General features: G+C 39.9%; 1 protein-coding gene across 1 annotated transcript in view; it reads right to left on the bottom strand.

Annotated features, from left to right (window-relative positions):
• FGFRL1 (fibroblast growth factor receptor like 1) overlaps positions 1–18236 on the bottom strand; it is a 190218-nt gene that overhangs the window by 69442 nt on the left and 102540 nt on the right. The window contains exon 3 of the mRNA XM_073649123.1: positions 8423–8695. Coding sequence (XP_073505224.1) covers positions 8423–8695 — 273 coding nt within the window. The remainder of the gene's footprint in view (positions 1–8422; positions 8696–18236) is intronic.

Raw genomic sequence — 18236 nt, forward strand, 5'->3', positions numbered from 1 at the left:
TCTGTATGGAAAATTCCTATGTAGAATCCAATTCTAGTACTAATTTGCTGACAATAGCCCAAATCCAAAGTAGCCTAGCTTTTTTGCTAATCTCAAAAAATAGGACTCTTAGCCCACATTGTGTGATTGGCACTGATCTATAGTATTTAAAGAGAACATGTCAGTTCATGCTGCCATAACCTGCTCCCCTTGACTGTCAGACCTCTCCCCAACCTGCTCTCCTTGACCAACAGGTCTCTCCCCGACCTGCTCCTCTTGACTGACAGGTTTCACCCTGATCTGCTCTCCATGACTAACAGGTCTCTCTCCGACCTGCTCTAATTGACTGACAGTTCTCTCCCTAACCTGCACTCCATGACTAACCAGTCTCTCTCCGACCAGCTCCATTTGACTGACAGTTCTCTCCCCAAACTGCTCACCTTGACTGAGTGGTCTCTTTCCAACCTGCTCCTTATGACTGACAGGTCTTTCCCCGCCCTGCTACCTTTGTCTGACAAGTCTCTCCCTGACCAGCTCCACTTGACTGACAAGTACAGATGTCTCCCCAACCTGCTCTCCTGGACTAAGAAGTCTCTCCCCAACCTGCTTCATTTGACTGACAGGTCTCTCCCCAGCCTGCTCCTTTTGACTGACAGGTCTCTCCTCAACCTACTCTCTTTGACTGGCAGGTCTCTCCCCGACCTGCTTCCATTGATTGTCAGGTCTCTCCCTGATCTGCTCACTTTGACTGGCAAGTCTCTCTTTGACCTGCTCCCATTGACTGACATGTCTCTCCCCGACCTGGTCTTAGCCCAATCTGCTCCTTTTGGCTGGCTGGTCTCTCCCTGACCTGTTCCCATTGACTGACAGGTCTTTCACATAGGGAGAGACATGATATTCAAATGAAACAAGGTGGGGAGAAGCTGCTGGGGAGCTGGCATGGACTAGCCAGTAGAGACACACAGTCCCCGAGAAGGATCTCCAAAGTTTCCATAATGTCCAACGCCAGTGTCTGATTCATATTCCCCGTGGTTTGGGAAGCATGAATCTAATGACAGATTCTCTTTAAAATCAAAGTGGCAACAATTTTATTAGCCATACCAATAAATCAGCCTAGAAAAATGACCGTGAACTCCTATTAACGTTACCCTTGTTGAGACAATGCATGTGCCGACACATTGAAGAACATCTGAAGGTCCACCAAATCACATCATGGGTGAAACCCAACTTATCGCTATGCATGGGTACATTTTACTCACTGACTACACTAAAGGCACCTCCTGTTATTCCAATTACTATGTCTATTTTTACAACCCAAGTGGAGAACATTTATTTCAATAAATTATTACTGCGTGGATACTTCTGTTTACGCAATTGGTTTAACCCGGAACATACAAATTAATGAAAAACACATTCGCTTCCTCTAAATCCCTACTGGAAATGAAATTTGTCAGTTAAGGGGACAATGGACAGTGTTTTGCATCTCACTCTTCATTTCAGCCCAAGCTGCTTATTATTTTTTCCAGAATTTCTGTATATTTTTTATTTTTGGTCCTTTCATAAACTTGAACTTTCTTATTTATTTATTTTTTTTTTTTACTGAATCTCAATAGTAGTTGGTTTAGAGAAGGATTCTTCCCACTGAACTTGTAATTTTTGTTCTCGTGTAGTAATTGTCATTCCAAATCTTGTGGTAAGCCACAAAGCCTGTTTAACTCGACTACTGGTTAAAGACTACACGCATTGTTCTTGGCTTTCCCGTTTCTTCATTAAATTAGCAACCATCTACATACTCGGAGAATATGAGCAAGGAATAAAAAAAATCTGACAAACACCCAAGGTAAAGGAGTTCAGCTGCTCTTATTAGTCTGGGAAGAAATGTACAGATGCAGCAAACCATCAAAAAATTTGCTTTCAGCAGTACCAAGGAAAACAAGAGCGTGGAGACGCGAGTCTGACTAGACAACTTCATAAGGCACTTTTGTGTGTGTGCCACGGCCTCCGCAACGATTCTTTCAGGGCTATAAAGGGAACCGAAAAAGAATATGCCATTCATAACGTTCTACAAAAATATCGTATATTGCAAAAGCACTCAAAATAAAAGAAAACATACCCAAAGGTCACAGACACCGAGTCCCAAGCTCTTGGAGACACTAGATTTTCTTGACATATTTGTATAAACTTTTTCATAAATTATAAGAATTTTTAAAGTTTTTGAACAGGTATTTTTCACATTCGGGCATCTGTAGGATTCATTATCAATGCTGATTTAATTGGAGGAATTGTATTCACTCGTTGGCACTTGAAGGAACAATAATAGTGCCACCTGAAGAGATCACCACCACCACCGTGGGGCGATGGGTTGGCACAATATGCAGTTTTATCACTGAAGGAGGCGCAATATAACAACTGAAGTGAACGGGCTTGAAAGTTCGTGAGGTACGTTCTTCTACGTCTTGCTTGGGCAGCATGACTACTTAAGAGTACAATATTGAAGCTCTTAAAGGGGTTGTACTAAGTTTGGAAGTTATAACTTCCCGATGGCTAGGAGGTCCACCCGCTGGGACCCCCACCGATACCAAGAATCAGGAGTTGTCGAGGTGGTCGATCATTCCACTCCATTCACTTTTAATTGGCGTGCAGAGGGCCAGCTGAACGGGCTATCTCTGGTAGTCCAATTAAAGAATGGAGCAGAGGTGCGCATGATGGACCACCACTCCATTCAACTACCGGTTCTTTGGATCAGTGGGGCTTCCAGCAGTCAAACCCCCAAAGGTCGCAAATTTTTTTCATATCTTATTGATAAGGGATAACTTCCAAACTTGGTACAACTCTTTTAAGCTCCCCATCTACATCAGAAAGCTGTTGGATGAACGGTCAGCTATCTCTCTCGACTGCCTCATACACAGAAATGCTCGGCTCGTCTTAGCGCTCTTGTGTTCTGTATGAGAGAGCAACAGCCGGACTTCTCTGGCAGCGGCTTATCACCAGGGTTAACAAAAAAATTAGCCACTGATATCCAACAGGTGATGTCAGAGAGTCATGAGGCCTCCACGCACATTAGACTATCGATATTGGCGGATATGGCAGATTTTAGTCTATGGGGTCTTTAGAGTACGCTAAGATGGGAGGTGCAAGAGAGGCAAATTATTTTTAATCCCCTTGTATGGAGATGTTTAATGGTCTCATTTGTACCACTTGAAAGCATCTTCTAGGTATAATAGGAGGTCTGTCCTAATAAAAGGCTTCTTTTAATGCACGTGTAATAAAAAACATACAATTATAGAACATGATCGATTTTCTAAAAACATAAGTCCCAGGACATCAATTTCTTATAGAACTGCGGATTTGTCAAAAATTTCCTAATTCATGAAAAGGGCATTCTCTGACGAATCCGGAGCAGAATCTATTTAAATCCTTCTAGTGAAATCAGATGGTCAAAACTCCACCATCTTCCTGACTTCAAAAGGCACAAAAAGACATTGAGGAAGATATCGGAATGATGCAACATACAACACGGCCCTGACACATGGATGGAACAAGAAGAGAAGGGCTGTGGTGGATATTAGGGAACTTGGTCGCGTGATAGACAATTACAGAAGACTTTAAAATACAAAAAGTTGGGTTTGGTCATGAATGAGAATGATGAAACGTCGATGCAGTATGACTCAATTGTGCGTGACTGGCAGCTTCCAGTTCACTAGTATTCTGCATGGTTCTGGTACATTCTAAGTTCAAAAAAATGTTTGGATTACTGATTAAAGAAATTGTACTTTAATTGTTTTTATAATGGAGAACATAACCCAAGTGAGTGGATTATTTTGAATCCAAACGTAAGCTTCAATTCATGTCCCTTTTCCGTGCCTGAAGAAAGGAGCGCTGGAGCAAGATGCACCAAATTCATTAAGAACTGTGCGCCTCTTTCGCTGCGCTTAGAAATGCCCTCAAGTCAGGAACTGAAGTATATTTCTTTCATAATTTACGCAATTTTTTTGGTGTAAATTATGATAAATTTATCAGCAACGTTTGGCCTTGTACCTTCCCATTAAGGTTCCCCCAGGTTTCAAAAAAGCTGTGTAAGCTGGAGTAAAAATGCAAAAAGTTGTGACATTTCCAAATAGTTTTATGTCAGAATTCTGAAGATGTCTGTCTCATGAATCGAGGCCATGATGTTCAAGAATTCAAGAAAGAACGAAAGGACTTAGGTTGCACATAGAAACAAAAAGTTGTCATTACAGATCTGTGTTTCTTAAACTGGGTCACGTAAAATGTTAGATTCCTTTATTATATTGTTAGAGTATGTGCACACAGCGTCTTTTTCAGGTGGATTCCTCCTGAAAAAGCGACCAAAACCCTGAGCAAAAAAAATAATCTAATGCACAGCAATGTAAAAATGACATTCGTAAGGATTCCCTTGGAATGAGTAAAAAACATTTGCATACATTCCCAATTGTAAAAAGATTAAAGGGGCCGACAAATACCTGAACAACCTCTTTTTAGAATAGGTGTTCACCTACTGCACAGGTGCCATTCCAGGGGTGTCGGCGCAAGGTCTCCCTCTGGAAAAGAGGCGCCAGGTTTCCCCCTGGAAAAGTGGCGCCAGGTCTTCCCCTGGAAAAGTGGCGCCAGGTTTCCCCCTGGAAAAGTGGCGCCAGGTCTCCCCCTGGAAAAGTGGCACCAGGTCTCCCCCTGGAAAAGTGGCGCCAGGTCTCCCCCTGGAAAAGTGGCGCCAGGTCTCCCTCTGGAAAAGTGGCGCCAGGTGTCCCTCTGGAAAAGTGGAGCCAGGTCTCATTGCTGGAAAAGTGGAGTGTCTGTTATTTTAAAAAGGGATTGTCCCGGTAGTGGATAACCCTTTTAACAATTACAGCTATAGATAAAGGATTCGTTACAGATTAATTTGGAAGACTTCAGGACTGTATCAATAGGAATTTTTTTTTACCCCAAAAAAAAATCTATTATTCATGTATGGCAAAGAATAATACAATGACATTAACACCAGACTGTAAATCTGACTTTATTAATATTAATGATGATGATAATTAAGCCCAAGGTCCATGGGATCAAGTTTACATCTGAACCACCCGCCACAAAAGAGGACAAGTGCCAGAATAACGGATCATTTTTGGCATTTTTTGGCCTATATCAGATTAATCGAGAATTCCAGGAGAACCAGGTGCAGGATTAATGGAATTTCACTCTATCTAATTTTATTAAATAAAAAAAAATACTTTTTGGAAGATAATCATTCTTCTCAGACCACAGACTACAGATTTTTTTTTTGCACCCTGCTCTGAACTGATGACTGTAGCCTGATAAGTTGCACATCTGCAGACATTGTAAGGCCGGATTATTCCCATCTCTGACATTTATTTGTACAAAATACAGTACACACAGGCGGCTTAGCTGAGAAATCTCCGCAAAGGACATTTTTGGAAGCTGAAAAGTGGATGTTTATTCATTTCCATGCATATATACATAATCCTTCCAGCTTATCCTATATCCACCGTGCACTAAGCCCCGGCATCTGGAGAAAGCATGGATGCCTTATGTGGGCGAATAGAGGAACTTTAATTTTTATGACTTCTCAAAAACATCTGAAAACATTAAAGGGGAAGTCATTTCCAGCATTAGGAGGATATGCTTTGGATACTGATAAACTAGAAATAGTGTCCTGGAGTCTAATTAGATCTGGAAGACATTTTATTTACTAGCCTGGGGAGAATACATGCGAGGAAACCCACATCGGCCAATTGGAGTCAAGCTCACGAAGGTAATTACTGTACCGGCCGCGGCATTATGTCATCCACAAACTCCATTAGTCAGGTCTGTAAGCATTTTCTAATTATCCCGCGAGAGTAGAACCTGAGTGTTCTAAAATTATCTACATTTCTACACCTTCGTAGCCTGAACTTCTAGGGACAACAATCATTATTTCGGTTAAAAAATGACAAGACAATTGACACTGAAGGGCCCCAAGGGCATAAAAATTACTCATGTACTTTAATTTAATGCAAAACATCTTGGGTGATGACAGGTTGGGAAAAAAAAAGAGGATAGACCAAGACTGAACCAAGGCTCATGGTCAATTATGATCAAGGAAAAGTTGGGTGAAGGCCTATGGGACCTTCTTGGTCATAGGAGCTCAGTTGGCCAGTTCACCATTGTTGGCTCTTGTATATATAGTTCTCAAGGATTTCAATGGAGGCGTGTGAGGGGAGGGGAGGTTGGTAAGATGCCTTGGGCCCCTCTTGGGAAAGGCACTTCAAACGTTAGCCCTAACACTCAACTGTCCAATTCATATCTGCTGTTGTCTCATGAGAGTTTTAGGTCTAATGCACATATACATCCTAAGGATGGAGAAGTTGGATAAAGTCCCATGTGCTCTGACACTATCCCTAATGCCCAAGTGGCCTATGCACATTTGCTGTAGTCTCTTGAAAATAAGTCTCATGTACGTATACATCCTAAAAATTGACGTGTTGGGTAAAGGTCCATGTGCCCATCTTAACCATGGGAACTAAGGCACTAACCTAATGTCCAATTAGTCAGTTTACCTCTACTGGTTCTTGAAAATATATGTCCCAAGAAACTCTTAATGTAAGTGAAGAGGTTCAGTAAAAAGCTATAGGAACCCCCGTGGCAATGGGACCTTGGATGCTACCTAATACCCAACTGGCCAATCCTCTCTTGTTGTCTCTTGATAGTATTAGGTCTTATGTATATATACTGTACATCCTAAGGATGGAGGAGTTGGGTAAAGGCCCATGTGCCCCTTTTGGCCATAAGGTGCTAACCTAATGCCCAACTGGTCAGTCTACCACTACTGGCTCTTGTACATAAACCTCTTAAGTGTCTCTTAATGGATGTGGGGGAATTTAATAAGATGCTATGGGTTCCTGTTAGCCATGGGATCTCATACACTACCCCAAATGTGAAACTGGCATATCCACTGTTGTCTCTTGAAAGTATTACATCTCATGTAAGTTTATTTCCTAAGGCTGGATCAGTTGGTTGAAGGCCCATGGGCCCCTATTGGCCATGAGACCTCAGACACTACCAATAATACACAACTGGACAATCCACATCTGCAGTTGTGTCTTGAGAGCATTAAGTCTCATGTACATTTATTCCCAAAGGATGCATGCGTTGGGTGAAAGCCCATTTGCCCCTCTTGGCCATGAGACCTCAGTCACTAACCTAATAGACAACTGGTCAGTCCATCACTTGTAGCACTTGTACATAAACCTCACAAAGAGGTGGGGGGTCAGTAAGATTCGAGGGGTCCCTCTTGCCCAGGAGACTGCATATGCAACCAATAATACTCAACTGGACAATCCACATCTGCCATTGTCTCTTGAGAGTACTAAGTCTCATGTACATTCATTTCATAAGGATGGATGAGTTGAGTGAAGGCCCATGGGTCTATCTTGGCCATGGAACCTCAGTCAGTAACTTAACAGACAAATTGTCAGTCCACCACTTCTGGTTCTTGTACATAAACCTCTTAAGTGTCTCCTAATGGAAGTAGGGGAATTAGATAAGGTGCTATGAACCCCTCTTGGCCATGATTTTATTTCCAACTGGCCAGTGTGGGAACAGCACCTTAATCCAGGGTCCAAACAACATAAACCACCTCTGAATAAAATTGGAGGAAATTGGCGGCACAGTAAGGCCCCACAGAGGTGTATACAAGAAACATCCTCATGCGTATGAGGCCTTAAACGATACAATTTTTCACTAATAATTTTTTTTCCAAAAAGGTAAACCACACAGGCCAAAAATAATGTTTAAAAAAAAAGTAAACAAAAAAAATTGTTGGAAAAGGTAATTGTTATAATAAAAAAAAAATTCTATTTAATTCCACACACAGCGCTGTGTATTAACAAAAAAAACAAATCAGCGAAAATGTCAAACTTTTTCCAGTGTCATGCAGAATTCTGCCAAGTCCACACACCACAAGTTATAGCCTTCTTTACTAAGCTTCTCCTCGGAGGAAATACTGAAAAGATGACCTTGATTTCACCGAATCACCTCTCCGATTCCCTCAATGATGCAGCTGCTCATTACAGTAGCCAAATATTACTCATTTAGGGGAAACAGTCATCATGACCAACCTTGCGGCATTAATCACTGAACATGGAGCCGGTGGTAATGGTTGAGTCACCAACATTGAAAGAGACAAGGGATTTCCAGCTACATCCATCATAGTCACCCATGATAATGTCTAATACAAGAGTAGATCTGATCGCTGGGTATTAGCGCTACACTCAGCGATCATCTTATTATATGGCGGAACTTTAACCGGAAGAAGGCTTTAAAACATAAATAATAATAATAATAATAATCTTTTTCTATATGTGAACCCTAAAAGGCATTAAAAAACAGAATTTACACTACTTTGTGAACACAATGAATATTTTTATGAACAAGGGGATGTACATACCAATTACAATGAGCGAATAATTCACGTTGATGCTTCCAAATCCATTGGTGGCTTTGCAAATGTAGCTTCCCGCGTCCTCACTTTCCACATCTTTAATTTTCAACCCTTGAACATATGCCCTAAATCTGGTCCAACCGCTATGGATTGAGCGTCCATCTTTCATCCACATTGTAAGGGGAGGGGGGTCTCCTTCAACCGGACATAACAGTTTGATGGTTCTTCCTAATCTTACGGTTTGCCGGTGGATCACTTTGTCCGAAATGCGTGGTGGACCTATAAGAGGGGAAAAAAAAAAAGTATAAAGTGTTAATTAATTTTACAAAAATTATATCAGTTCCAAAAATAGAACCTTAGGTGGGATTCATGGAGATCCACTTCACCTGTAATACTGTTTTATTACATAAAAATAATTTTTAAATGAAAAAAAAAAAAATAGAAAATTTGAATTGCTGAAAAAAACATTACAAAATGTATTTAAAAAAATGTGTACTGGAGACAAAGAGTTAAGTGGTCTTCATCTGGTCACATTGGAATCGTTGAAAATGCAATAAAATCAAGTATGGATTCTCAGTACCGGTGTCAGGCCCCAGCACCATCACCACTTCCAGGTCACTGACCTTTAATTTTTCCCTTCTAGATAACTATCAAATAAAATGAATACGTAAATATATATATAAATATATACACATACACAAGGAGTCTTTTCAGGGTCTTTTATTACCCATATGTTGGCTCCCGTTCCAATTAACTTGAAAAAAAATAAAATACATTTTTCAAAAATGGTCCAAAAATTATCCATTTATGAAAACAAGTTAAATTTTTTTCTTGTGTCGAGTTTTCATCCTTAAAAAAATCATTACATCTGTCAGCGCTGAGCCAGCACAGTGTATAAAGGCGATTATGGAATCTTCATGTGGTTTTATACTACGATGCGCCAACGCTGCACTTTATAGCAACGTGATACATTTTAATTCCGCGTGTGCTTGCTAAATCGCTGCCCTCTGGCTGCTAACTATTTTTCACGTTCAGATGCCCATTGGCACAAATCCTCCAACCAAAGCTGCACACATATAAAAAGCAAAAATATATATATATTAAATACAAAAATAGGGTTAATCTCAAAAAATAATCTCGATGGTACGAGGTCAGGTGCCGGTTACCCTTCTGTTAGAATTCTTACGTCCATCCTATGTTCTGAAAAAAAACTTTTAGATTTAGTGCTTTGCAACTGGAAAAACTGGACAGCAGCCTACAATCCGCGGAGGTCCAGCCAACATTAGCTTTATGCTGGCATTGAATCGAGATGACATAGCTCCGGCCATATTTGATCTTCAGTCTTTGAACCCGAGACTAAAATGTATTACTAAACCCAAAATAGCCCAATGATAGGAAACCGGCCATGTCCTTCAAAGGACCTGCTTTGACTAAATTCTATGAGATGACCAGCTGGAATGGCGAATGGACGATCAGTCGCTCTATTTGACTCTTGGCCGCAACTAATACCCCGGTACCGGCCGATAACACTACCCCTGTACCCCTCATAGTTATGCCCCTCGCTACAGTGTACAGTGTCTCACTCAGGAGGGCCTGGCACATCCATGCGTTACATAGACAGACCATTTCTTTCAATAAGAATTGTGTAATACTTCATTTTCCCTGTGGGAGTGCTGTAGGAAAGCAAAACACTTTCTATCCAGTTTCAACATATATTCTAGGTTCTCAGTCAAAGAAAACTTCTGATAATTTTTGGACTTTTTCTTGAAAAAAAGGGATCGTGCAAACCTCACTAAAGAGGACCACTCTTAGCATGTTTGTTTGTCCATGAAATAAGGATTCTGGAGCATTTTTTTTCTATTGTGCTATTCTTTGAAATTTATAATTAAATTGACAACTGGGTGTTACCCATTCGCTTTGTCATATGGGCGTGTCCCTACTGATTGGACAGTAGGTTGGGACACGCCCCCAACAGGAAATGCCTATTTATTAGAAATTTCTATTGGGAATAACAGAGGAAAGGTGCAAAAAAGGAAAAAAAATTCGGGAATCCGTATATTATGAAGAATCCTAAAACATGTCAGGATAAATGATAGGTTCTCTTTAAGGCCTTCATTTTTCAGACGTCTGTTTTTCACGCACCAGTTCTATCTGTGTTTTTCGAGGATAGATCATATACCTAGTCTATGTGGCTGCGGTGGTCCGCAAGAAAACCCCCCCCACAAATGTGCAAATTTGTTCCGAGTCATCACCCATACAATTCTATGGGTCTTGCGAATAGATGCCGTCCATTTTTAACCTTGTAATGGGTACCTGAAACTTCGCAATTTTATTTTTATTTTATTTTTTTTATGAGAAAATAAAAAATAAAAATATGATAAAAATCAGTCCATTTTTTTTTTTTTTTACATATAAGAAAAATCCGTGACATCTGAATGAGGCCTAAAGGGAATAACTGAAGCCTTTGTACCTTAAGTCTAAAATTATGCATAAAGCTCAGATCGGCGGTATCCGTGATTTACGTATGTTTCTTCTATAGCAAAATACATTTGATGAATACTCAGCCTAATAAAATTAAATAAAAAATTGAACAAAAATTTGGCGAGTTAGTTTTTTTTGTATTTTTTTTCTAAAAGCAGATTTTTTTTTTAATGAAAAAAAAAATATTTCTATAAAGGCCTAGATATAGATAGTAATGCTACAGTAAGCGCTAATATTTCACACACAAGCACAGACGCATATTAAAATTTCCAAAATATTTTTTTTTTTTTTTTACGCTAATGGTGTTAAAGAGATAAGCAGATTAGTAATTCTGAAGTTCGGGCCGTCGTTAAGTCAACATAATTAGCCTCTGAAATTTGACTTTTAATGCAGTGGCTTATCACAGTATATATTTAATACATCAGCTGCTTAGCTCCTCCACATACGCATAGTAACGCATCCTCCACCGAGGATCTGGTATGTTTAATGATATACCCATTATGTACACAGAGCTACACTGAATTTTTCACCCTCGTCTGATGACAGGAGAGGAAGGCTGGGGAAGAAAAAATTATTTGACTGACGTGGGAAGTGATGACACCACCTTCATAATATAGAGAACTTCTCATACCATTCCCGTAATGATGTGGAGGTGGGCTCGCCATGTGACGCAATATCTGGCTAAATCCCAATGCCTTAAAAGGAATCTATCAGTCAGATCAACCCTCCTAAACCGTCTATATGGGCATGTAGGTCATAGGAAGCTGAATAAAATGATACCTTGATCTCAGCGATCCGTTGCCTTATTCCCGAGAAATCCAAGTTTTCTTAATGAGCTGTTAAGATCTATGGGCCGGACATAGATCTCCCTTAGAATCTGCCTACAGAGCTTATTATATATGTGAGACATATAGATCAGGAGAGCAGACTGTCAGTCATTATATGTCTCAAACTGGTAATGTCCCCTTTCATTTATAATAATCTCTGGAAGAAGATTCTCAGGGAGATCTATGTCCCTCCCATAGATCTTATCAGCTCATTTACATATTAAGAAAAAAAAGTAAATTTCTCTGGTATAAGACATCGGATCGCAGATATCAAGGTGTTATTTTATTCAGCTTCCTATGACCTACATGTACATATAGAAAGCTTAGGAGAATTGATCCTACTGACAGATGCCCTTTAATTGTGGTCTTCTGATGGAAAGCCCATTTTATGGAAAAAAAAAAAAGATTCATGTGTCTTTTTCTGCTGGCTCTATAGAGTGAGCTGAAATAATTTTAGTTTTTAGTTTTTTTTTTAATTCATTAAAAAAATATATTTATTTTAATTTAACCAAACAGCAAAAAAAAAAAAAAAAAGAATAAAAATAATAATAAAAATTTTAATAAACAATAAAAAAATAATATTCACATCATTTTCTTTTAAAACTTGTCACGATTTATTATTTAGATATTAACACTTTTTTGACATCTCACATTTTTTTATTACTTTTTTTTTTTTAATTGACCCCTTCAGTTCAAAAATTGCAATATTTTTGACTCAAATAACCAGCTTTGTTAATACACCCTTTTTTTTACTGGCTCTTTTCCGCAATGTGATACGTAGGCTCAGAAAATCTATAGCAAGCACTTTGTATTTTTCTTTTTTTTTTTTTTTCTTTTTTTTTCCGGCTCTCCTTTCTCCGACAGACAAAAGTGGCAATGTATTGGTGTCAGTAAAGGATAAGCAACTGCAGGGGCAATTGTGTGAAAAAGAGATGAGTTGTGCACCTGTTTGGTGAACAGCTGTGCTACATTCAATGTATATCCTGCGGAGGATTAGAATGGGCCCCATCCAGAACTGGAATCCCGACCAATACAAACACAAACCCCGAGCACATCGAAAAGGCCGTCTGATGCCATACTGGCACACGCAGGGCTAACCATTTATCAAAGCATAGCTATGGTCATGTGCAGTGGCATTCTTACACAGTCCAATAAACTGCTGCTATTTTTCTTTCTTTCTTTTTTTTGGGGGCTGGCTTTTACTTTGCGGAGGGAAATTATGAGCTCCTAATTAATGGTGGAAGCTGATGTCTACCAGATGAATTCAAGGTTTATTAGAAAAGACAGAACAAGTTTGTCCATTCGATTTTAACCCCTTCAAGACGCAAGAAGCATCCTATGCAGGCTGCAGGTCTATGGAGCGGGCTCAGGAGCTGAGCCTGCACCAAACAATGAAACATGCCGGCAGTGTTATACAGCCAGCATCTATCTGCTAGTAAAGATAAGTATTTGGTGAGTTTTTGATTTCTGCACCTATTAGATTACTTGCGTTTTTTTTCATTGCCTTTTTGAGTTTGTTTTTTACATGCATTTTTATCGCATTTTTGTCTCTTTTTGTATGTGTTTTAATTTAAACTGCTTTGTTTTTGTTACATCCTGGTATTTGGTATTTAGCGGAAATGCCCTAAAAAAAAATTTTTTTTACCTGCGGATTTTCCGTATGTAATGCAATTCTATGGGGTAAAACCCGCACATAAAACTCAGCGTACCCACAAGAGAAATTAACATGTTGCGGACTTGAAAAATGCACAGCAGATCAGTTTACACTACGTAAAAAAGAAGCAAAGTGGAAGTGAGATCTCTATAAATCCCATCCACTTTACTGGAACGGTAAGGCGCTGCGTTTTTATAACACGCAACGTCAAAAACTCATTGTGAGCATACGCCCTAAAAACTGGAGCAGGTTCAAATCACCAAAGGGGGTTAAAAAAAAAAATAAAGTAAAAACATAAAAAAAAAGTAAAAAAAAAATAATAAAAAGTTTGAATCACTCTGCACACTCCTTTCCAGCCTAAAAATAAAGAATGAAAGAATAAATAAAAATAGTTGATATCATTGCAACTATAAAAGTCTATTGAAAAGTCAATCTATCAATATGATTTTTTTCCCCCCTCTTTACAGCATTTACTGTTTTAAAGGGAACCTGTCAGCAGGTTATTGGAGATCTCAGGCAGGTGAGGAGGCCACAGAGACTGATATCTCACACAAGGGCCGTTATTCCCGGAGGCAGTGCATGCACACATGGATATTCCGGCTCTCGCCATGTCATGAGGACATTACTGCGCATGCGCCTGTCCCGGAATGATGGCGCCTGTGCCAGGGGAGCAGGTGACGCAGAAGTGTGTCCTGTTAATCACTGATAGGAGGCCGGCGCTGGAAGGAGAGAGAGGCCGGAGAAGTCGGCAGAGCTGTAAGTGTAGACCAAGGACCTGCACTTCCGAGCACATTTGCATAAGAATTCACCGACGGATTACAAGACGATGGAGACCCAGATTTATAATATAAAGGTATGGAAGTAATCATCAGTACAGGAACTTTACTGTGATGATGTTACTTGGGGGTCTAAAAATCTACTCACAGGTTCCCTTTAAATGTCATGAAGAGAGAAAAAAGAGAAAAGTTATGGGTCTCTGAAACATAAACAAAAAGTTTTGTTTCAAAAAGTTTAAAAAAAATTTTGGACAATAAAATATGAAAAAAATATATATACAAATTTAGTATTTCCGTAACCATACTGACTTGTAAAATCATGCTACCAGGTCATTTCTACTGTCAAATAAAACGTAATAAGGACAAAACGCAAAAAAAACTATGGCAAAATTCAGGTTTTTTTTCTGTATTTCATCCCACTTAGAATTTTTTTTTTCCCATTTTCTAGTTTGGCAAAATCAATGGTGTTATCCAAAATTGTATCTTATCCCGCAAAAATCAAGCCAGCTCCCCTAAGGTTATGTAGATGTATAAGTGTATTTATTTATTTTACTCACTTATATAGCTCCATCATATTCCGAAGCACTTTACAGATATCATCATCACTGTCCCCATTGGGGCTCACAATCTACATGTCCTTTCTCTAGGTCTTTGGAGTGTGGGAGGAAACCGGAAACCTGGAGGAACCCACACAAACACGGGGAGAACATACAAAATCCTTGCAGATATTGTCCTTGGTGGGATTTGAACCCAGGACCCCAGAGCTGCAGTGCTAACCGCTGAGCCACCATGCTAAGGCTATATCGAGGTAAAAATTAAAAATTGCCAGTCAAGAAGGGGGTTAAATATAAGATATTAATATTACTGAAAACAAAATTAAACATAACTGAACCACCTTCACACTGCGCTCTTTTTTTCTCCACCAAATATAATGTGATGGAGCCTCCGATGCAGATGTGAACTAAACCAAATTATTGCTTTTACAGTTTTTTTAATTTATTGATATATTTTTGCAATTTTTTTAGCGATGGATCTAAACTGATTATTTTTATAGTTATAAAATACTTTTAGAATAATAATAATATAAGAGGTTAACTCTGCTGATTGTAAATGGTTAGTGCGTGTGGCAACCAATCAGATGCTGCGTATATATTATCTGACAGTTACACGCAGCATTCTATTGTAGAACTCTACTGGTTGCCGTGGGTAACAGCACCGTGTCTACGCACTGTTTACTCCACACAGCCGCCAGTACCTCGGTTACCAGATGCTAGCGGCATGGCTCAGTGTGTATGTTCTGCATACAAACAGCAGCATCATGTGGACTGTGGGAAGGGTTCTGCACCTCAAGGCACTGACAAAATCCCTCTCCACATTCCTAACTTTCTGTGAACCACTTTTAATGGTATCCTGGGGAGGGAGTATGTGTCCTGAGATCATTCCTGCACTTGAAGGAGAGTGTAGAAGAGAAATTCACATATGGCCTCCATCCTTTTCATTAAATGGTTCCTACGAGACGATCTGCTGAAATACAGCTCAAAGTCTAGTAATTAACACATTATATATAATTGTAAAGAGGAAATGGGTGTACAGGCTGTGATAATGAGATAGATAGATAGATAGATAGATAGATAGATAGATAGATAGATAGATAGATAGATAGTAGTTGGGTCAACAAGGACATCTGCAAGGAGTTTGCATGTTCTCCCCTTGTTTGTGTTGGTTTCCTCCGGTTTCTTCGAACACTCCAAAGACATATAGATTGTGAGCCCCAATGGGGACAGTTATGACGATGTGGAAATTAATTATGCAAATAGCCTCCTCAGAGATAAAGATGACTTGAACTCTACCGCCACCTATTGGATGTAGCCATCCTAAAAGTCAATATCGATCCTTTAACAAGCCTTGCCACATGACTTAGTATAAAAAAAACAACAGACACTTCGTTTGCAGAAACGTGTTTCAGGGTGTTTGCTCCTCATTAGTGCAAAGCAGGAATTCGGATTTGGCTAGGTGACAGGCCTTCTGAGACTCGCAGTCAGAGGCCTCTCACCTAGTCAAATCTGCACTGCTGAGAGGCAAACACTCCGAAACATGTGTGTGCAAATGCATTCTTATCCTAAATCATGTGGAAAGGCTCGTTAAAAGGTCGATATTGACTTTTAGGATTGTTACATCCAATAGACGGCGTTAGAGTGCAAGTCTTCTTCCTCTCTGAAAACACAATTTGCAAATTTAATTTCCCCGAGGAGCATTGTATGGCCTATAAGTCTCCTTACACCTGCTTAACACTCTCCACACGTAAAGCGTGTTGCTTGAATTCTTTATATTTTAGATATAGATAGATAAATACAAGATACTAGATGTGTGGCTATAGAAAGTGCAGAAGAATTAAGGCTGTGGTGCCTGAGTGACCCATTTGCCCTCTCTGTCCCATAGAATACCACTAAATATGGTTGTAGTGGAGCCCTAATACAGATTTTGCATTGGGGTCCAGTGACGTCTCTATTTAGATGGATATATAAATTCAAGGGGGCTGTACAGCGCCACCCCTGTCTATAGGTTGTGGCTGGTATTGCAGCTCAGCTCCACAGAAGTTACAAGACACAACCTGTAAACAGGGATGGCGCTGTTTATGGATGGACATAGTCATGGATTTCTAATTCTGGTCTAAATGGACCAGAGAAGTGAACGAAATATTAGCCCCCAAATTCTTTATCTCAGTGTAGAACGTATTTAGGAACTGCATTGACACATTTTCCTTTTAGCAATCAGTAATGGCGACTGTGAGGATTTCATAATGTAGGCTCATGTACCATTCCAGCTCAGCAGGGGGAATACAAGTCGCCTCCCAACAGGGGGGATACACGTCGCCTCCCAGCAGGGGTGATACACGTCGCCTCCCAGCAGGGGTGATACACGTCGCCTCCCAATAAGGGGGATACACGTCGCCTCCCAGCAGGGGTGATACACGTCGCCTCCCAGCCCAGCAGGGGTGATACACGTCGCCTCCCAGCCCAGCAGGGGTGATACACGTCGCCTCCCAACAGGGGTGATACACGTCGCCTCCCAGCAGGGGTGATACACGTCGCCTCCCAGCAGGGGTGATACACGTCGCCTCCCAACAGGGGGGGATACACATCGCCTCCCAGCAGGGGTGACACACGTTGCCTCCAGGGAATGTCTTCAGATCATCCCTGTTCTATATTTGTTATGTATGCAGGAGCCAGCGCACATATACAATGGTCATAACAATGTCATCACCGTACATCAAAGTGGAAAGCCATCCAGAGAAGCCCAGAGACTGGATGTCTACGCATGCTAGGCAGGTGTCTTCCATGATGAAACCGGTCTGCATGGCTATTGCTATAGAACAGCTGAGAGAGGAGGACGGAGTCCCCCGCAGCCAATCAGGATCTAGAGCAACTATTTATGGGGTCCTGTTAACAAGGTCAAAGAAGACCCCCACATAGAACAGTGTCGAAATAGTAAGTTTGATAATCTGGCTTTCCGCCAGTCGAAAGACATCCAACATCAAAGCAGCAGGTCTCATTTAACAGGAGGAGAACATAAGGTACGGGGCTGTTAATGTAAAATCCTTAGGTTGTGAATAGTTCCCCCTTGTCAGCACTTCGTCTGTATTTTCGTGGGGCATTTAATTTTTTTCTTACCCACTGGCAAAGGTTTGAAAAAAAATCGACAACATTTTTGAGAAGGCCATAAAAAGCACGAATGATAATAATAACAACAACAATAATAACAATTGTATAATAACAATAATAATAATAACAAAGCAATTTATACTACTTAATTTAACATTTTTAATACTTTTTTTTAGCATTTATAGAATTTTAGGACTGCAAAAAGAACTCAATAAAGTGGACAAAAAAATTCATGGACTAATATAATAACCCTATTTGTACAGTCATTAGGATTTAGAAGGTATCTCCCACTGTAAATATATATATATATATATATATATATATATATATATATATAATAAAATTGCAAAACATATATACAGTACAGACCAAAAGTTTGGACACACCTTCTAATTTAAAGATTTTTCTGTATTTTCATGA

Source organism: Phyllobates terribilis, unplaced genomic scaffold (assembly GCF_046119375.1).
Source record: "Phyllobates terribilis strain yellow unplaced genomic scaffold, ASM4611937v1 Scaffold_1__5_contigs__length_1240528914, whole genome shotgun sequence".
Taxonomy (NCBI): Eukaryota; Metazoa; Chordata; class Amphibia; order Anura; family Dendrobatidae; genus Phyllobates; species Phyllobates terribilis.